This window comes from Piliocolobus tephrosceles, chromosome 21, assembly GCF_002776525.5.
Source record: "Piliocolobus tephrosceles isolate RC106 chromosome 21, ASM277652v3, whole genome shotgun sequence".
NCBI lineage: Eukaryota > Metazoa > Chordata > Mammalia > Primates > Cercopithecidae > Piliocolobus > Piliocolobus tephrosceles.
In genome coordinates this window covers 10165730-10187379 of record NC_045454.1, presented here as the reverse complement: position 1 = coordinate 10187379, position 21650 = coordinate 10165730, and the positions used below count along the sequence as shown (strand labels likewise).

The 21650-nt window shown below is 48.6% G+C and overlaps 1 protein-coding gene across 1 annotated transcript; it reads left to right on the top strand.

Moving 5' to 3' along the window:
* On the top strand, positions 1–19726 carry CRX (cone-rod homeobox). The gene is made up of 4 exons (XM_023182619.2): positions 1–170; positions 12530–12663; positions 14772–14923; positions 18644–19726. The coding sequence occupies exons 2-4, from the start codon at positions 12564–12566 to the stop codon at positions 19289–19291; spliced, it is 900 nt and encodes a 299-aa protein (XP_023038387.1). The 5' UTR covers positions 1–170; positions 12530–12563; the 3' UTR covers positions 19292–19726.
* The last annotated feature ends 1924 nt before the right edge of the window (positions 19727–21650 follow it).

The following is a 21650-nucleotide window of genomic DNA, read 5'->3' as shown; positions in this document are numbered from 1 at the left end:
ACCTTGGCCAGGATTACCCTCCGAGATCCGGGCCATGACAAATGACATCACTCCCAGCCCGGGCTTAAAATCTCCCCATGTGAGGGGACGTGTTTCCTTCAGCCTCTGCCGTCTGGCCGCTCTGTCTAGGTCCTGGGCCACCAGGAGAGCCCCGTCCCTCCTTTCTGAAGGTGAGCGTCTGCAGGAGAGGCGGAGGGGACCGAGGAAGGGAGAGGGAATGGGGGAGAAGAAAGAGAGGGGAGAAATTGGGTTTATTTTATTCATGGCTGTGTTTGCCGTGCTCTGCAGGTGACGTTTGCTGAATAGTCACACACAAAACAGAGGTGTCGTCCTGGTGTTTGGGGAAACGGGGCTGGGATGTGATTGCAGCAGGAGGGAGTAAGGTTAGACAGCAGGGACTGGCCCATGGCACTCGGGGCATTGGAGGATTCAGGGTGGCTTGTGGGCGCCCTCAAGCCCTGACAGCATCCGGGGTTAGGGGCTTCTCACTGTGGTTCTAAGGCAACTCCTCAGCACACTGTTCTGTTGGATTTTCTTTAAAACTCTTAGCACTGCCCGAAATTTTCATTTGCGTGACGATCCACAAATGGCCTGTCTCCCTCCCTTGCTGAGCATTGATTTCTCCCCAGTGCCCCAGCGTGTGGCTGGGATTTGCCTAAATATGTGTTGCATAGATGGATGGATGAATGACAGACAAGGGATGGAACGGACATAGACACAGAGAGCCTAGGTCTGTGGCTGCAGCAGGAAGGACTCCAGGTGGACTTGGGCCTGCCCGAGGGAGCTGAAAATGTGATGACTGAGGATCACTGTGCTGGTGAATTGATCACTTGGGGCCTCGATGCACCCAGAGGCTCCGGCTTTCAGCCCAGGCTCTACTTCGGGACTGGGAGGTCCCTCACACTCCTGCGCTCTTAGCTTCCAGCACAGTCACTCTCTCTGATCTTCTGCAAAGCTGTTTTTTTTTTGAGATGAAGTCATGCTCTGTTGCCCAGGCTGGAGTGCAGCGCCATGATCTCCACTCACTGCAACCTCCACCTCCTGGGTTCAAGCAGTCCTCCCACCTCAGCCTCTTAAGTAGCTGGAACTACAGGCATGCGCCACCAGGCCCAGCTATTTTTTGTATTTTTAGTAGAGATGAGGTCTCTCCATGTTGTCCAGGCTGGTCTCCAACTCCTGACCTCAAGTGATCCGCCCGCCTCAGCCTCCCAGAGTGCTGGGATTATGGGCGTGAGCCACTGCGCCCGGCTGGTCTCCTGCAAAACTCTGATTGACACTTTGTTCCTTGTCTGCCCCAGTCAGGAGGACTGGGGCCTTGTCTGTCTTGTTCTCGGCTGTATTCCCAGTGCCTGGGTCAGTCCTAGACACACAGTGAGGGTAGAATCAGGTAGACAGACTGCCACAGAGAGGAGGTGTGATGCGATTTTCCCAAAAGGACTGAGCGAGGGCTGTGATGGCCGCAGAGTGAGGTCTGACTTCAAGGCTGCCCACTGCGTTTGAATTTCTGGATGCTCCAGGGATCACAGTGTTGATCACTGAGTTGATTGGCTCAGATTCTAACTGTGCCATGGGTCTCGGCTTCCCCCAGGTCTCATGCCCGGCAGTGGGTGCATCCACCCAGCTCCTTATCCCCACTGGACAGAGGTGCCAACAGAGGCTGCAGAGAGAGGCTGGAGTGGCTGACAAGGGCAGGCCCTGAACGTGGCTGGGCTGGGAGGGTCTTCCCAAAGGCTGGCATGAAGCCACACGAGTCTGTTTTTTTTGTTTTTTGTTTTCTGTTTTTGAGATGGAGTCTCACTCTGTTGCCCAGGTTGGAGTACAGTGGCTCGACCTCGGCTCACTGCAACCTCCACCTCCCAGGTTCAAGCGATTCTCCTGCCTCAGCCTCCCAAGTAGCTGGGATTACAGGCATGCACCATCACGCCCGGCTAATTTTTGTATTTTTAGTAGAGACAGAGTTTTACCATGTTGGCCAGGCTGGTCTCGAACTCCTGACCTCAGGTGATCCACCCGCCTCGGCCTCCCAAAGTGTTGGGATTACAGGCGTGAGCCACCGCGCCCAGCCGAGTCTGGGTTTAAACTCTATTCTTTTCTCACTGTGTGGCCTTGGACCCCTCATGTGGGCTCTCTGGGTCTCGGTTGCCTCCTGTGCAAAGTGGGGACAATGAGAAGCTGTCACGATGATCCAGCCAGATAAGCCATGGAAACCCCATGTTGCAGGCCTGGCCTGCAGTGGGAGTAGGGCCGGAGACCAGCCTCGTTCTGTTTCTGGGGTCCCCAGGTAGACTTGAGGGTGAAGAGCGGGGTTCGGGGCCAAAGAGATTTAAATTCTACCCCTGGTTCTTCCACTCATCACCTGTGTGACCTCGGGAATTGACGAAACCTCTCTCAGCCTCAGTTTCCTCCTCTGACAAAGGGACCTCTGAGCTCCACGGGGCTGTGGCGACATGGTCCTAAGAGGCCATGTCGCCTGGTGGTCAAGAGGGCACAGGCTCCGGGGCAGGTGCCAGCCCAGCCCTGGCTCTGCCGCTGATGTGCGAGACAGAACTGGAGACTCCACTTCCCTCAGCCTCAGTTTCCTCCTCTGTAAAGTGGGGATGATACCAGGAGCCGCCTTGGAGGAAGTTTCCATGGGGTTATGGTTCCCTGAGATCTTGTTCCCAAGGTCCGTGGTGCATGCAGTGTGTGAGAAGCTGGGACCCCCTGGAAGTCCTTAAGGTCTTCAGCCACCTGACCTGTGGGCACCTGCCTCCCTCCCAGGCTCAGTCTCCCCTGCTGTAGAATGGAGTTATCTGAGTGTCTGCCCCACCAGGTGGCTGTGAGCTTTCAGGCCTCACCTGTGGGAACAACTGTTCAGCTGGGAACCTGGGACCCAGTGGGTGCCAAACCCCACAGCTCTGAGAACCAGCCTTGGGCCTCCCAGGCTGATCTCCAGGGCAGGGACACTGATGTCCCTTGTTCCACCCTTTGAGATCATAAAACACCAGCGTCTGGAAATCGTTGTCATTGTGAGATCTTGTATATAAAGCCTGGTCGTGTCTGCCGAGTGATGAATTTTCCCGGACATTCTTTTTTATTTCCTCCCCATGACACAGGTCCTCTTTTGATTGATTGATTTTTTGTTTGTTTGTTTGTTTTTTGGGCTGGAGCCTTGCTCTGTCGCCCAGGCTGGAGTGCAGTAGTGCAATCTCAGCTCACTGCAGCCTCTGCCTCCCGGGTTCAAGAGATTTTTGTGCCTCAGCCTCCCCAGTAGCTGGGACAACAGGCACGCAACACCACGCCTGGCTAATTTTTGTACTTTTAAACTTGAATTCCTGACCTCAAGTGATCAGCCTCAGCCTCCCGAAGTGCTGAGCCACAGTCCTGGCCTGTTTTGTTTTGTTTTGTTTTGAGAGAGGGTCGTCCTCTGTCGCCCAGGCTGGAGTGCAGTGGCTTGATCATAGCTCACTGCAGCCTCCAACTCCTGGGCTCAAGCGATCCTCCCACCTCAGCCTCCCAGAGTGCTGGGATTACAGATACCTGCTACCACGCCCAGCCTTCACCGGAGGCTCTTCTGTCATCAGCTGCCTCAGGTTGCTGCCGAACCCAGAGAAAGGTTTCAGCGGATGTTCGATGTTGTTTTTATTGTTATTATTCTCTGCTGACCTCTTGTCCAGGCAGCACTTTAATCATTATTATCAGCTGTTTGATCTGCGGCCCACACTTTCCTCCTGCGGAGCCTCCTATCCCCTATCCGTAAAAAGGGATGATCCTGGCCAGGCACGGTGGCCCACGCCTGTAATTCCAGCACTTTGGGAGGCCGAGGTGGGTGGATCACCTGAGGTCAGGAGTTTGAGACCAACCTGGCCAACATGGAGAAACCCCATCTCTACTAAAAATACAAAAAAAAAAAAAAAAAAAGTTAGCCAGGCGTGATGGCACATGCCTGTCGTCCCAGGTTGGGAGGCTGAGGCAGAAGAATTGCTTGAATCCGGGAGGTGGAGGTTGCAATGAGCCGAGATTGCGCCACTGCACTGCAGCCTGGATGACAGAGACTCCGTCTCAAAATAACAACAACAACAAAAACAACAAAAATCCAGAAAGGGGTGATCCTAAATGTGAGCTTTCTTGGCTTTCCTGTAAGGTCAACTGCTTAGCCGGGCAACCTGGCTCACATTTGACGACAAAGACAATGAAAGTGTGTGCTTTTGTGCTAGGCCCTGCAAATGGTCCCCAGTGGGGCAAGTTCACCAGTTTCCTTGCCTCCACTCTCTGGAGGTTCATATTTAACATTATCGGTTTTTGGAGAAGTGGGAGAGGACAGAGGGATCCCAGGATAGGGGGCTGGGGGAATAGGACCTTCAGGAATTCCTCTAGCCTTGAAATCCTGGATTCTCCGCTGCCAGCCTGTGTGTGATCCTGGGTAAGTCACACTTTTGAGTCTGACGATGCTGTCTAATCTGTAAGCATCAGGCAAACCAGTGTCTCAGGCCTGTAATCCCAGCACTTTGGGAGGCTGAGGCAGGAGGATCTACTGAGGCCAGGAGTTCAAGACCAGCCTAGGCAACATGGCAAGACACTCCTCTCTACATAAAAACGAAAAAAATTAGCTGTGCGTGGTGGCACACCTGTAGTCCCAGCTACTTGGGAGGCTGAGGTGGGAGGATGGCTTGAGCTCAGGAGGTCGAGGCTGCAGTGAGCTATGATTGTGCCACTGCACTCCAGCCTGGGTGGACAGAGTGAGACGCTGTCCCTAAGACCAAAACCAAAACCAAAATGTAAGCATCATAGTAATACAATCTCTACCTCCCAAGGTTGTGCTGGGCATTTAATGACATGCTGTATAGAGAAGGCTTGTGTATTAGTTACCTATTGCTGGGTAACAGCTTATCCCAAAATTTAGCAGCTTCAAACAATAAACATTTCTTTTTTTTTTTTCTTCTTTTTTTTGAGACGGAGTCTTGCTTTGTCACCCAGACTGGAGCGCAGTGGTGTGATCTTGGCTCACTGCAAGCTCCGCCTCCCAGGTTCATGCCATTCTCCTACCTCAGCCTCCTGAGTAGCTGGGACTACAGGCGCCCGCCACCACGCCCAGTTAATTTTTTGTATTTTTAGTAGAGATGGGGTTTCACCGTGTTAACCAGGATGGTCTTGATCTCCTGACCTCGTGATCCTCCCGCCTCAGCCTCCCAAAGTGCTGGGATTACAGGCATGAGCTACCGCGCCCGGCCCAAACAATAAACATTTCTGATCTCTTATAGTTTCTGAGGGACAGGAGTCCAAGAGTGGCTTAACTGGATTATTCCGGCTCAGGGTGTTCCATGGGGCTGTAGTCAGATGTCGACCAGGACTGAAGTCACTTACTGGCTTGGCTGAGGCTGGGGAGATAACATCCATAGTAGCTTACTCTCACAGCTGTTGGCAGGAGGCCTCATTTCTTTGCCACATAGACCTCTCCACGGGATGGCTTGAGCATCCTCACAGCATGGCGGCTGGCTGTCCTTAGAGCAGATGCTAGCCTTGGAAGCTACGCTCTGTCATTTCTGCAATATCCCGTTGGTTACACACGTCAGCCTGCTTGTTAGTAGGGACTACACAGGGTATGAATATCAGCGGGTAAGGATTATTGGGAGTTACCTTGGAGGCAGTTTGATTTTGGGGATTTAATGTAGCTGCTTTTGATTTTATTGTCAGCACTGAGCCTCCTCGTGACATTCCTACCAGGTTTTACTTGTTCTTTCTGCTTTTCTCCATGACCACTCTGCTGTGGTCACACGGGGTGCCCTGTTTCTCCTCCAACAAGACCAAGTTGGAGACTCCGTCTCACTCAGGGTGACAGTGTGAGAGTCCAGCCCAGCCTCCAAGCCTTTGCACCTGCTGTTTTTTTTTTTTTTGCCTGGAAATCTCTATCCCAGATCCACAAAACTTCTTAGATGCCTCACTCCACCTCAAACTCCTTCATTCTCATAACAACCTGTTTTATTTTCTTGGGAGCTCTTGAAACTTTCTGAAGGCTTTTTTTTCCACCTGTTTTATTTTCCGGGAGATTTTGAAACTTGCTGAGGCTTTTTTTTTTTTTTTTTTTTGAGACAGCATCTTGCTCTGTCACCCAGGCTGGAGTGCAGTAGTGACATCTCAGCTCACTGCAACCTCCGCCTCCCGGGTTCAAGTGATTCTCAACTAGTTAGGATTACAGGCACCCATCACCATGTCTGGCTAATCTTTGTATTTTTAGTAGAGATGGGGTTTTACCATGTTGGCCAGGCTGATCTCAAACTCCTGACTTCAAATGATCCTCATAACTCAGCCTCACAAAGTGTTGGAATTACAGGAGTGAGCCCCTGCCCCCAGCTATGGCATCTTTATTAAAAAAAAAAAAAAAAAAAAAGCCAGGCGTGGTGGCTCACGCCTGTAATCCCAGCACTTTGGGAGGTCGAGGTGGGAGGATCACCCAAGGTCAGGAGTTCGAGAGCAGCCTGGCCAACATGGTAAAACCCCGTCTCTACTAAAAATACAAAAATTACCTGGGTGTGGTGACAGGCGCTTGTAATCTCAGCTACTCGGGAGGCTGAGGCAGGAGAATCACTTGAACCTGGGAGGCAGAGGCTGCAGTGAGCCGAGATCGTACCATTGCACTCCAGCCTGGGGGACAAGAGTGAGACTATTTTTTTTTCCTTGTTCATTATTGGTTTCTCTAGGAACGGAACCAAGAAGTTCAATTCTATGAGAACAGAGAAGCTGTGATCTTATTTCTTGCTATATTCTTAGTTCCTAGAGCAGGGAAGGCATTCAAAAATTATTTACTGAATGAGCAGTAGAATCTCAACTTAAAATAAACAGAATCTGTCCCCCCTCCTCACGTGAAGGATGAGAAGGAAAGGACAGTGAGAGGAATGAAGGGGTGGGAGCTGAAAATAAACGCCATCCATTTTTAATTTTTTTTTTTTTTCTCGGCTCACTGCAAACTCTGCCTCCCGGGTTCACGCCATTCTCCTGCCTCAGCCTCCTGAGTAACTGGGACTACAGGCGCCTGCCACCACGCCCAGCTAATTTTTTTTGTATTTTTAGTAGAGACGGGGTTTCACCATGTTAGCCAGGATGGTCTCGATCTCCTGACCTCGTGATCCGCCTGCCTTGGCCTCCCAAAGTGCTGGGATTACAGGCGTGAGCCACTGCGACCAGCAACGCCATCCATTTTTAATTCTTTTTCTTATGTTTCAAATATTTATTGGGGGTGCTGGGGACATGGCAGGAACCGAGATATTCCCAGTCCCTGAACTCAGGTAACTGATAGAATTTGAGGGAGACAGATAAACAAACATATAAATATGTCATTTAATACAAGCTGTGTCTTGAAGAAAAGGAGGTAGGGAGTGTGTGTGTGTGTGTGCGTGTGTGTGTGTGTAAAAACCAGTTCAGGGGCGTAGGTTGGTTTCTCTGGGGAAAGTAGCTGAGCTGAGACCTGGAAGAGAAGGGGTTAGCTGGTGAGAGGGGCTTTGGGGTGGGGGAAAGGCGTTCCTAGCCCAGGAAACGGCTTATGTAAATAGCCCTGGAGGCTGAGAGGTTTTCTGAGGCCATCCTAATGAGGGCAGTGAGGAACCTTCAGAGGGTTTTCATATTCTGTTTGCTTTTTTGAAGATTTCGTTGTTGTTTTTGCTTTTGACAAAACCACACACACACACACGCACGCACGCACGCACACACGCACAATTAAAAAGGAATCCAAACTACAGAAACAAGATACGGCTTTAGCACGCTTTCCCAGAGGCACTCACCGGTACCAGTAAATTGCTTCCTTCCTGGGAATTTTCTATGCATATACAAGTGTATATTCTACGCATGAGTAAAATCAATGCCTCATTTAATTAATTAATTAATAATAATAATACGTATTATTTTTGAGATGGAGTCTCGCTCTGCCACCCAGGCTGGAGTGCAGTGGCACAATCTCGGCTCACTGCAAACTCCACCTCCCAGGTTCCAGAGGGTCTCCTGCCTCAGCTTCCCAAGCAGCTGGGATTACAGGCGTGCAACACCATGCCTGGCTAATTTTTGTGTTTTTATTTTAAAATTTATTTTATTATGATAACTTTTTTTTTGAGATGGAGTCTCGCTCTTGTTGCCCAGGCTGGAGTGCAATGGCAGGATCTCGGCTCACTGCAACCTCTGCCTCCTGGGTTCAAGCGATTCTCCTGCCTCAGCCTCTGGAGTAGCTGGGATTACAGCCTCTGGAGTAGCTGGGATGAATGAAGGAACCAGCTGTCTCAAAGGAGAATTTGGGCCGGGTGCAGTGGCTCATGCCTGTCATCCCAGCACTTTGGGAGGCCGAGGCGGGCAGGTCACGAGACTAAGAGATCGAGACCATCCTGGCCAACATGGTGAAACCCCATCTCTACTAAAAATACAAAAATTAGCCGGGCATGGTGGCGGGCGCCTGAGGTGGGGAGTTCGAGACCAGCTTGGCCAACAATGGTGAAACCTTGTCTCTACTAAGAATACAAAAAATTAGCTGGGTGTGGTGGCTCATGCCTGTAACCCCAGCTACTTGGGAAGCTGAGGCAGGAGAATCGCTTGAACCCAGGAAGCGGAGGTTGCAGTGAGCCAAGACTGTGCCACTGTATTCCAGCCTGGGCGACAGAGTGAGACTCCTTAAAAAAAAAAAAAAAAGGATAATTTGATGAACAGAAGTTAATATATTTAGTCAGGAAAGACGTGCTGGAGAAAGTTTGCCAGGTTAGATACAAAACTGGTTGAAGACCTACAGGGCAATACAACTGCAACTTTTGAGGTTATCTTTTCTACCAGAGAGAAATCATTTGCAACCAAACTTCCTGAGGTTACTATTTACCTTGTTGAAGTCTAGACTCTAATCAATAATGAATAGTAGGCCAGGCGCGGTGACTCATGCCTGTAATCCCAGCACTTTGGGAGGCCGAGGCGAGAGAACCACGAGGTCAGGAGTTCAAGACCAGCCTGGCCAACATGGTGAAACCCCATCTCTACGGGGTTTTGTACTTTAATTTTGTACTTTAAAAAAATACAAAAATTAGCTGGGCGTGGTGGTGGGTGCCTGTAGTCCCAGCTACTCGGGAGGCTGAGTCAGGAGAATCGCTTGAACCCAGGACACAGAGGCTGCAGTGAGCCAAGATCATGCCATTGCACTCCAGCCTGGGCGACGGAGCAAGACTCTGTCTCAAAAAAAACAAAACAAAACAAACAAACAAAAGAATAGTAAATCAAACACAGGTACAGTCCCTTAGAATAGGATCCCCAAGCCCCAGATTGTGGTCTGTTAGGAATGGGGTTGCACAGCTGGTGAGCGAGCATTACCGCCTGAGCCCTGTCTCCTGTCAGATCAGTGGTGGCTCTAGATTCTCACAGGAGCGTGAGCCCTATTGTGAACTGCGTGTGTGAGAGATCTAGGTTGCATGCTCCTTATGAGAATCTAATGCACTGCCCACTGCCATCCATGGAAACATTATCTTTCACGAAACCAGTCCCTGGTGCCAAAAAGGTTGAGGACTGCTGCCTTAGAATATGAAGTAAACTTTGGGTGAGTCTGTTAGACAAGACTTCCAAATGACTTGGAAATGACATGCTGTCAGTCTTTTGTCTTATTGCCAAGACTAGAACTTTTTTTTTTTTTTTTTTGAGATGAAGTCTCACTCTTGTCCCCCAGGCTGGAGTGCAGTGGCACGATCTCGGCTCACTGCAACTTCCGCCTCCTGGACTCAAGCGATTCTCCTGCCTCAGCCTCCTGAGTAGCTGGGATTACAGACACCTGCCACCATGCCCGGCTAATTTTTGTATTTTTAGTAGAGACGGGGTTTCACCATGTTGGCCAGGTTAGTCTCGAATTCCCGACCTCAGGTGATCCGGCCACCTTGGCCTCCCAAAGTTCTGGGATTAGAGGCATGAGCCACTGCGCCCGGCCCCTAGAACAATCTTTTAAAATTATATACTAGAGATCTTTTAAAATCAGTTCAGGGGGCAGCCTTATGCTTTTTTTTTTTTTTTTTTTTTTTTGAGACGGAGTCTTGCTCTGTCGCACAGGCTGGAGTGCAGTGGTGCGATCTTGGCTCACTGCAACTTTTGCCTCCCCGGTTCAAACGATTCTCCTGCCTCAGCCTCCTGAGTAGCTGGGATTACAGGCACCCGCCACCATGCCCAGCTTCTTTTGTATTTTCAGTAGAGACAGGGTTTCACCATGTTGGCCAGGCTGGTCTCGAGCTCCTGAGCTTTGGTGATCTGCCTGCCTTGGCCTCCCAAAGTGCTGAGATTACAGGCTTGAGCCACTGTGCCCAGGCTTACTTTAAAAATAAAAAAAATAGGCCGGGCGCGGTGGCTCAAGCCTGTAATCCCAGCACTTTGGGAGGCCGAGACAGGTGGATCACGAGGTCAGGAGATCTAGACCATCCTGGTCTACACGGTGAAACCCCGTCTCTACTAAAAAATACAAAAAACTAGCTGGGCGAGATGGCGGGCGCCTGTAGCCCCAGCTACTTGGGAGGCTGAGGCAGGAGAATGGCGTAAACCCAGGAGGCGGAGCTTGCAGTGAGCCGAGATCGCGCCACTGCACTCCAGCCTGGGCGACAGAGCGAGACTCCATCTCAAAAAAAAAAAAAATAAAATAAAATAAAAAAAATAAAAAAAATAATTTTTTGTAGAGACAGGAGAGTTTCGCTATGTTGCCACCTGAACATAAATGCTATTTTCTTTTTCTTTTCTTTTTTTTGAGACGGAGTCTGTAGCCCAGGCTGGGGTGTAGTGGCACCATCTTGGCTCGCTACAATCTCCACCTCCTGGGTTCAAGCGATTCTCCTGCCTCAGCCTCCCAAGTAGCTGGGATTATAGGGGTGCACCACCAGTCCCGGCTAATTTTTGTAATTTTAGTAAAGAAGGGGTTTCACCATGTTGACCAGGCTAATCTCAAACTCCTGACCTCAAGTGATCTGCCTGCCTTGGTGTTCCAAAGTGCTGGGGTTACAAGTGTGAGCCACTGCGCCTGGCCCATAAATGCGATTTTCATTCCCATTTTCCAACAAGGCGACTGAGGTATACATTGAAGGTGAATTACTAGGAGAAAAGAAAGATGGCATTTTACTTTGATAAGTTTGTTGCAACCTGTACTGCTACCTATCTGCCACAGGAGTGCGCCTTTCCCGACACCGACCCCAGTGCCGGAAGTTATCAGCCTCTTTCATCTTTGCCAACCTGATAGGTCAAGGTGATCATGGAAGATCCACAATCACTGGTTTTTTTTTTTTTTCTTTTCAGAGATGGGGGTCTCACTATGTTGCCTAGGCTGGTTTTGAACTTCTGGGCTCAAGTGATTCTCCTGCCTTGACCTCCCATAGTGCTGGGATTGCAGGTGTGAGCTGCCTTTCTTGGCCCTTACTGTAGTTTTTTGTTGTTGTTGTTGTTGCTGTTTTGTTTTGTTTTGTTTTGAGACAGAGTCTTGCTCTGTCGCCCAGGCTGGAGTGCGGTGGTGCCATCTCGGCCCACTGCAACCTCCGCCTCCCGGGTTCCAGCGATTCTCCTGCCTCAGTCTCCCGAGTAGCTGGGCCCACGCCTGGCTAATGTTTGCATTTTTAATACAGACGGGGTTTCACCATATTGGCCAGGCTGGTCTTAAACTCCTGACCTCAAGTGATCCGCCCATCTCAGCCTCCCAAAGTGCTGGGATTACAGGCATGATTACAGGCCTTGCCTGGCCTTTACTGTCCTTTTAATGCCACTCTCCCTTAGGGTGACCAACCAATCTAGTTTGGCTGGGGCCATTCTGGTTCTAGCCTGAAAGTCCTATGTTCCAAGATACACCCACCTCTCCTCCATTCTGGGCAAACAGGGATGGTTGGTCAACCTGCAGTCCTTGGTTATCAATGAGGCTGAGCGTGTTTGCCCATGGTCACAGAAAGAAGGGATCTTGGATGAGGAAGTATTACGGGCTCAGATTTGCTTTGTTTTTTTTTTTTTTTTCTTAGAGTCTTACTGTGTCACCCAGGCTGGAGTACAGTGGCCTGAACACAGCTCACTGCAGCCCTAAACTCCTGGGCTCAAGTGATCCTCCCACCTCAGCCTCCTGGGTAGCTGGGATTACAGGCATGCATCACCACACCCAGTTAACTTTTTAAAAAACACTTTTTTTTTTTTTTGGAGACAGGGTCTTGCTATATTGCCCAGGCTGGTCTCAAACTCCTGAGCTCAAGTGATCCTCCCGCCTTGGCCTCCCAAAGTGCTGGGACTACAGATATGAGACATTGTGCCCAGCCAGGATGAGATTGTTTTAGAGGGTAGAGTAGGAATAAGAACTCGCACTTACGACGCGCGTGATCACTTCAGCTCTCTGCTTTGCAGAGTCTCAAGAAAGTTCTGAGAAAATTAAGCAGGGGCCATTTTACACGTCAGGACACAGAGGTACAGAGGTGAGATAAATGGCCAAGGTCACATACCTAAGAGGAGACCGAGGCAGGATTTGAATCTCAGCCTGCTTGTCACCCCATGGTGGGTCACTGGTAAGTGAGTGAGCATCCCTCCTCTTCTCTTGCAGGCCCCTGACTTGGGCCTCAGTGTCCCCGAAGATCATGATGGCGTATATGAACCCGGGGCCTCACTATTCTGTCAACGCCTTGGCCCTAAGTGGCCCCAGTGTGGATCTGATGCACCAGGCTGTGCCCTACCCAAGTGAGTACAGTTGTTTCTCTCGGCACCCCAGGCTGGCCTCACCTTTTAGAGCACCTCTGGGGTCCCTCTGCCCCCAGGAAAAAAGCAGTCACAGGGGCGACTTCAGAGCCATATACCAGCCCTCTGCATTCATCTGAAATGCATGTCACTTAGAAAAACATGTGCAGTCCTAGAAAATCAGGACAGAGGTTCCTTTTGTGGTGGGGAAGAGGGGATGTAATTTGGAAGGGGAATCAAGAGGAATTTTCATCTGTTAGCAAAACTTTATTATTTATTTATTTTTCAGAGATAGGGTCTCGCATTCTGTCGCCCAGGCTGGAGTGCAGTGGTGACGGTCACGGCTCACTGCAGCCTCAAACTCCCGGGTTCAGGCGATCCTCCTACCTTAGCCTCCTGAGTAGCTGGGACTGCAGGTGTGAGCCATTGTGCCTAGGCAGCAAAGCTTTGTTTATTTGTTTGTTTGTTTTATTTCATTTTTGAGACACAGTCTCACTCTGTTGTCCACTCTGAAGTGCAATGGTGCAATTATGGCTCACTGCAGCCTTGAACTCCTGGGCTCAAGCGATCCTCTTGCCTCGGCCTCCCAAATAGCTAGGATTACAGGTGCATGCCACCATGCCTGGCTAACTTTTTAAAGTTTTCGTAGATTGTGCAGTATCTGGATTATACAAGACATAGAAAAAAATTATTATTTTTTTTTTTTGGCAGAGATTGGGTCTCCCTATGTTGTCCAGGCTGATCTCAAACTCCTGGGTTCAAATAATCCACCTGACTCAGCCTCCCAAAGTGCTGGGATTACAGGCATGAACCACTGCACCTGGCCTGCAAAGCCTTATTTATTTATTTATTTATTTATTTATTTATTTATTTATTTATTTTGAGATGGAGTTTAGACGGACTTTCACTCCTGCCCAGGCTGGAGTGCAATGGTGCAATCTTGGCTCACTGCAACTTCCGCCTCCCAGGTTCCAGTGACTCTCCTGCCTCAGCTTCCCAAGTAGCTGGGATTACAGGCACACGCCACCATGCCCAGCTAATTTTCTTTTTTTTCTTTTTCTTTTCTTTTTTTTTTTTGAGACGGAGTCTCGCTCTGTCGCCCGGGCTGGAGTGCGGTGGCCGGATCTCAGCTCACTGCAAGCTCCGCCTCCCGGGTTTACGCCATTCTCCTGCCTCAGCCTCCGGAGTAGCTGGGACTACAGGCGCCCGCCACCTCGCCCGGCTAGTTTTTTGTATTTTTAGTAGAGACGGGGTTTCACCGTGTTAGCCAGGATGGTCTCAATCTCCTGACCTCGTGATCCGCCCGTCTCGGCCTCCCAAAGTGCTGGGATTACAGGCTGGAGCCACCGCGCCCGGCCCTAATTTTCATAAAGCCTATTTTTAAGAGAAGTGAGTACTCAGTTATTTGTAGCATTATTAGCATTATTCTTTAGCTCTTGTTTTTGTTTTTGTTTTTGTTTTTTGCATTACGTTGAGCAGTGTGGACTTGCTACTTTCTTTTTTTTTTTTCTGAGACTGAACCTCGTTCTGTCACCAGGCTGAAGTGCAGTGGTGTAATCTCAGCTCACTGCAACCTCTGCCTTCTGGGTTCAAGCGATTCTGCTGCCTCAGCCTCCCGAGTAGCTGGGAGCCACCACGCCCGGCTAATTTTTTGTATTTTTAGTAGAGACAGGGGTTCACCATGTTGGTCAGGCTGGTTCTCAATCTCTTGACTTTGTGATCTGCCCGCCTCGGCCTCCCAAAGTGCTGGGATTACATGCATGAGCCACCGCGCCCAGCCCAGACTTGCTACTTTCATAGGCTAGAAATGGTTGAATGTCAGCGATGTCATGCTTCAACTGAATATGTCTTAGTGCACGAGAAAGCTTAGAAGAGGCAGAAACGGCTCACACACCTCCTCGTAGAGCTAAAGCCAATTCCCCGTGGGGTCAGGCAGGAGCCACAGAGTGCCAGGCACAGAGGAAGGCGTAGAAGGGCAGGGAATGTGCATTCCATCCTTAGTTTAGGCAGATGGCAACCGGGATGGAATTCTTGGCATCCCACCCAGCCTCAGGGCCTCACATCAGCCCATGGTGGGTGACCTGAGGGTCCTGTTTCCCGTCCCACCCCAGGCGCCCCCAGGAAGCAGCGGCGGGAGCGGACCACCTTCACCCGGAGCCAGCTGGAGGAGCTGGAGGCACTGTTTGCCAAGACCCAGTACCCAGACGTCTATGCCCGCGAGGAGGTGGCTCTGAAGATCAATCTGCCCGAGTCCAGGGTTCAGGTGGGGTGGCGGGTCCCTGGACCCCTCCCGACCCTTCCCGTGACCTTCCAGGGGCCCTCCCCGGAACCCAGAGTGATGGGAGGAGGGAGAGATCACAGAGTGACAGCCAGTTATCAAGGAGACAATAATTCCTCTCTCGACCATACCACTGACCGCCCCTTAAGGCTCTCATCGCCCCTCGCTCCTCTCCAGCCACGCCGGCCTGTGACCTGCCTGCCAAGCACCCTCCTGCCTTGGGCCTTTGCACTAAGTTTTCTCTATCTGGAATCCTTATTTTCCAGATAACCACACAGCAGGCCCCTTGTTTGAGTCTTTGTTTATCAATCAATGAGACCCACGCTGAACACAGCATTTAACATTGCAGTATTTCCCCAAGACCCTGACTCTACTGCTGCCCACTATCCCACTCAATTGTTTCCTCCACAGTGTCTATCGCCCTCTGAGATACCATGCAGTTTACGTATGTTTGTATCTATCGCCCTCTGAGATACCATACAGTTTACGTATGTTTGTATCTGTCACCTTCTGAGATACCATACAGTTTACGTATGTTTGTATCTGTCGCCCTCTGAGATACCATACACTTTACGTATGTTTGTATCTATCGCCCTCTGAGATACCATACAGTTTACATATGTTTGTATCTGTCGCCCTCTGAGATACCATACAGTTCACGTATGTGTGTATCTATTGCCCTCTGAGATACCATAGAGTTTACATATGTTTGTATCTGTCGCCCTCTGAGATACCATAGAGTTTACGTATGTTTGTATCTATCGCCCTCTGAGATACCATACAGTTACATATGTTTGTATGTTGCAAGTATGATGTTACGTATATGTGCCTACACACATGTGTATGATTGGAAGGATAAATGAAATATGTGTGTTTGTGTGATTGTATGTGTGTATGATTAGATACATTAGTGCATAGCTTTGTATGATGTTATGTGTGTACAACGTATGTACCTATAATTGTATATTTGTATGTTCATATGATCATACGGTTCATACAGTTTACGTATGGTATCTCAGAGTCCGTTTATTTAGACTCTGTCTCTCCCAACTAGAATGTCAATTCCACTGATGGATCCTCAGAGTAGCAGAAGATGGTTAATGCATGTTTATTCATTGACTGAATAGACGGATGGATGGATGGGTGGATGCAGAGATGAATGTATGTGTGACTGTATATGTGTGTGTACATGTATGACTGGAAGCATGGATGAGTATGATGTTACGTATATGTATGTATGTGTATATGTGAGTGTGTGTATGATGGACAGATACATTTATATATGTGTGTTTGTATGAATGCACGTAGGTATGATTGGATGATGAATGTATGCATGCATGATATATGTATACATGATGTATGTACACATGTACAATTGTATGTATACATGCATGCATGATTGGATGGATGGATGGGTGTATTTATTTATTTATTTATTTGAAACAGAGTCTCGCTCTGTTGCCCAGGCTGGAGTGGCACGATCTCGGCTCACTGCAACCTCCGCCTCCTGGCTTCAAGCAATTCTCCTGCCTCAGCCTCCTGCGTAGCTGGAATTACAGGCACACACCACCATACCGGGCTAATTTTTGTATTTTTAATAGAGACAGGATTTCACCATGTTGGTCAGGCTGGTGTCGAACTCTTGACCTCATGATCCACCTGCTTCAGCCTCCCAAAGTGCTGGGATTACAGATGTGAGCCACTGTTCCCGGCTGGATGGGTGTATTTATGTATATATGAGTGTATGCAGGTATATGTGATTGGACAGATAAATAAAATGTGTGTGTTTGTGTGATTGGATATAGGTATGACTGGATAAATTGATGTGTATATGTGTACGATGTATGTGTGTATGATGTATGTGTGTATAATTGTATATTTGATGCTTGTATAATCAGATGCATGGATGAATGTTCATATGATGTATGATTAGATAGATCATTAATGTATGTATGATGTGTGTACATATAATTATATGTATAAGACGAATGTGTATGATGTATGTACATATAATTATATGTATAAAACGATGAATCTACATATGATGTATGTGTACAATTGTATATATCATCAGATGGATAAGTGTATGTCTGATGTATGTATGATCAGACGGACTGGTGAATGTTTGTATGACATATACATGTGTGAGGTATATATGTATGATCAGATGGATGTCTACATAATGTATGTATGTATGTATGTATAATTGTATGCGTGTATGTTTGTATGCTGCAGGTATGATGTTACGTATATGTGCATACACACGTGTATGATTGGAAGGATAAATGAAATATGTGTGTTTGTGTGATTGTATGTATGATTAGATAGATTAGTGCATAGTTATGTATGATGTTATGTGTGCACAATGTATGTGCCTATAATTGGATGTTTGTATGTTCATATGATCAGATGGATGAATATGTGTATGAAGTATGTATGATCAGATAGATGGATAAATGTAGGCATGATACATGCATGTATGGTACATGCGTGTATAATTGTATGTGTGTATGTTTGTATTAGATGGATGGATGAATGCCTGTAGGGTATGATGTATGTATGCATGCATGCATGATTGGATGACTGGATGGGTTTATTTATGTATATATGAGTGTATGCATGTCTATATAATCAGATGGATAAATGAAATATGTTTGTACGACTGTATGTATGCATTAATGTGTATATATGTATGATGTATGTGTGTACAATGTATTTATAATTGTATATCTGTATGATCAGATGGATGGATGAATATGTGTATGATGTATGTATGATCAGATGACTCCATTAATGCATGTATGATGTATGTGTGTATAACATATGTATGTACATTTGCATGTATGATCAGATGGACCAGGAAATGTATGTACGATGTATATGTGTATGATGTATGTATGTATGATCAGATAGATGGGTAAATGTAGGCATGACGTATCTGTGAATGGTGTATTTATGTATAATTGTACATGTGCGTGTTTGTATTAGATGGATGAATATGTGTATGATGTATGTATGATCATGTAGATGGGCAAATGTAGGCATGATGTATGTGCGTATGGTGTATGTATGTATAACTGTACATGTGCATGTTTGTATTAGATGGGTGGATGAATATGTGTATGACGTATGTATGTGTGATCAGATGGCTCCATTAATGCATGTATGATGTATGTGTGTATGATGTATGTATGTACACTTGCATATATGATCAGATGGACCAGGGAATGTATGTATGATATATATGTGTGTGATGTATGCATGTGTGATCAGATAGATGGGTAAATGTAGGCATGATGTACATGTGTATGGTGTATGTATGTATAATTGTATGTGTGCATGTTTGTATTAGATGGGTGGATGAATATGTGTATGATGTATGTATGATCATATAGATGGGTAAATGTAGGCATGATGTATATGCGTATGGTGTATATATGCATAATGGTACGTGTGCATGTTTGTATTAGATGGATGGATGAATGCCTGTAGGTATGACGTATGCTTGTGTTCATGCACACATGCAGGTATGATTGGATGGATAGATGGATGGATGGATGAATAGATGCCCCACAGCTGGATGCAAAGTAGAGAGGTGTGACCCCAGCATCTCTCACCAGTAAGCGTCCTCATCCCCGAGCACCCTGCAGCTCTCCTGGGCCTCTTCCCCACTTACCCACCCCCATCTCCCCTCTTATCCCCCAGGTTTGGTTCAAGAACCGCAGGGCTAAATGCAGGCAGCAGCGGCAGCAGCAGAAACAGCAGCAGCAGCCTCCGGGGGGCCAGGCCAAGGCCCGGCCTGCCAAGAGGAAGGCAGGCACGTCCCCAAGACCCTCCACGGATGTTTGTCCAGACCCTCTGGGCATCTCAGATTCCTACAGTCCCCCTCTGCCCGGCCCCTCAGGCTCCCCAACCACAGCAGTGGCCACTGTGTCCATCTGGAGCCCAGCATCAGAGTCCCCTTTGCCTGAGGCGCAGAGGGCTGGGCTGGTGGCCTCCGGGCCGTCTCTGACCTCGGCCCCCTATGCCATGACCTATGCCCCGGCCTCCGCTTTCTGCTCTTCCCCCTCCGCCTATGGGTCTCCGAGCTCCTATTTCAGCGGCCTAGACCCCTACCTTTCTCCCATGGTGCCCCAGTTAGGGGGCCCAGCTCTTAGCCCCCTCTCTGGCCCCTCCGTGGGACCTTCCCTGGCCCAGTCCCCCACCTCCCTATCAGGCCAGAGCTATGGCGCCTACAGCCCCGTGGATAGCTTGGAATTCAAGGATCCCACGGGCACCTGGAAATTCACCTACAATCCCATGGACCCTCTGGACTACAAGGATCAGAGTGCCTGGAAGTTTCAGATCTTGTAGAGGACGCAGTCTCCGTCTCTCCCCGTTGGGCCTCGGGACCCTTTCTCTTCCGAATCTGCTTCCCTGCAGCTTAGATCCCGGGACGGCATCCCTGAGAAAGCAACCAGAACCAGCTGTCCTTCTGACAGCCGTGGTCTCTGTGGCTCCGTGTTCAGCTTACAGAGCCCACCCCTTTCCTCCACAGGGAGAGGCGCCTCCCTCTCCCGGGACAGTTCACAGGTCCTAGTGATTCTCTCAACCCCAACACCGTCTGGCACAATTGTGACCGCTGAAGTACACCACGAGCTCCAGGCTTCGGAACGTGGTGCTGAGAACTTGCTCCGAGAAGAAATCAAACCAAACTTGCAGTTGATTTGGGGTCATGTTTAGGTCAGAATCACCACGCCCTTGAACAAGCAGGTGGAGGGGCTTGATTCCTTAACTTTCCACGTGGACACTTTTCTTTGAGACTCAGAGTCTCACTCTGTCACCCAGGCTGGAGTGCAGTGGTGCGATCTCAGCTCACTGCAACCTTCGCCTCTTGGGTTCCGGCGATGCTCCTGCCTCAACCTCCCAAGTAGCTGGGATTACAGGTGTGCTCCACCGCACCCAGCTAGTTTTTTGCATTGTTAGTAGAAACGGGGTTTCAGCATGTTGGCCAGGCTGGTCTTGAACCCCTGACTTCAAGTGATCCGCCCGCCTCGGCCTCCCAAAGTGCTGGGATTACAGGCGTGAGCCACGGTGCCTGGCCCTACATGTGGACACTTCTTTAGCATATATGGTTAAGGACCTTTCTAGAAATTCCAAAGACAGACTTTAAGAAGCCCCATTGGGAAACCTTAGGCCAATGATGCAGTTACATTAAAAATAAATCATCTGGGAATTTTACAGACTTCACAAATGTCAGGCTTACCTGGTAGGTTTAGGGGGCTGTTTGAGAGGCAGAGATCTATATTCATATATGTAGCTATACATATATGTACTTTTTCTTCTTAGTTTCTTTAAAAAGACATTTTATCACTCATTTGCTCATTAGCATATTGGGAATGTGTGTATTTGGTAGGGAAATGAAACGCAGCTTGCCTGTTGCATCTCTACTCCTTTTTTCTTTTGTTTTAGGATTTTCTAAAGGTGAGACACTGGTGGAATTGGGGTAGCTGCATGGGACGTACCACTTCTAGTTATGGCTATTTCACAGAGAAGAAGCAACTGGACAGCCTCCCATGTGTAAATAAACAAGACACAGGAAGAGGGGGACATAGATTTGGAGGAGGCACCCCTACATTTCAAAAATACGTTTCCTTTTTTAGATTTTTTTTTTTTTTTTTTTTTTGGTGTTCAGTTTCGATGGTGGGATTGGAAAATAGAGCGTGGCTTGAGGACATTTTCCTGGGGTGGCACCATTATTTCTTGAAATAGAATTTTACTCATGGTGACACTGGCAAGCACTCGTGAGAACCTGAAGACGGACTGAAGTCGTTTGATGCTCAGAAGTTGGGTGCTGGCTCCCTGCCTCCTCAGTCTGAGTTCTCCTTTCATTTTTGGGTGGGGAGGCCGGATCCAAGAGCCGCTCATCGGTGGAGTTCACAAGGCAAGGGGTAAAAAAAAGTAGGGCAGGAAGGCAGTGGTGTGCTGGCAGAGGTCTAACAATGGGCTCTCCAAGGAAGAGGAAAAGCTTGGTTGTGGAGTGTTTGTCAGTTTCTGTGGTGTAAATACTCTCACCACAGCTGACTTCAAGCTAGCAACCTGAGGTCGCTGAACTAAGAGTTGGGAAGAAGATAGGGCACAATATATGCTTCCGAGCCGGTGCACACTGTCAGCAGCACCCCAGGGTCAGGAGAAAGGCGAGGTGTGAAGTGAGGCGGAGAGGAGGGAGGCCGAGAGGTATCAGATGATGTTTCCAGCACCAGACCAGAAGAGGTGCATACAGCCTAGACCCCTGAGGGGCACACTCTGATCTCTAGAACCCACAAAGAGGCTTTTATTCAACATAAAACTTGTTCATCTCTCATAGGCCTGAGTCTTGCTGGGTTCTGGGACATTAAGCCCAGGAGTGGGCCGGGTGCGGTGGCTCACACCTGTAATCCCAGTACTTTTGGGAGGCCGAGGCAGGTGGATCACCTGAGGTCAGGAGTTCGAGACCAGCCTGGCCAACATGGTGAAACCCTGTCTCTACTAATAATACAAAAGTTAGCCGGGCATGGTGGCACACGCCTGTAATCCCAGCTATTCGGGAGGCTGAGGCAGGAGAATTGCTGGAACCCGGGAGGCGGAGGTTGAAGAGAGCAGAGATTGCGCCACTGCACTCCAGCCTGGGTCACAAGAGCGAAACTCCGTCTCAATCATAACGACAACAAAAATAACCCAGGAGTGGCTCAAG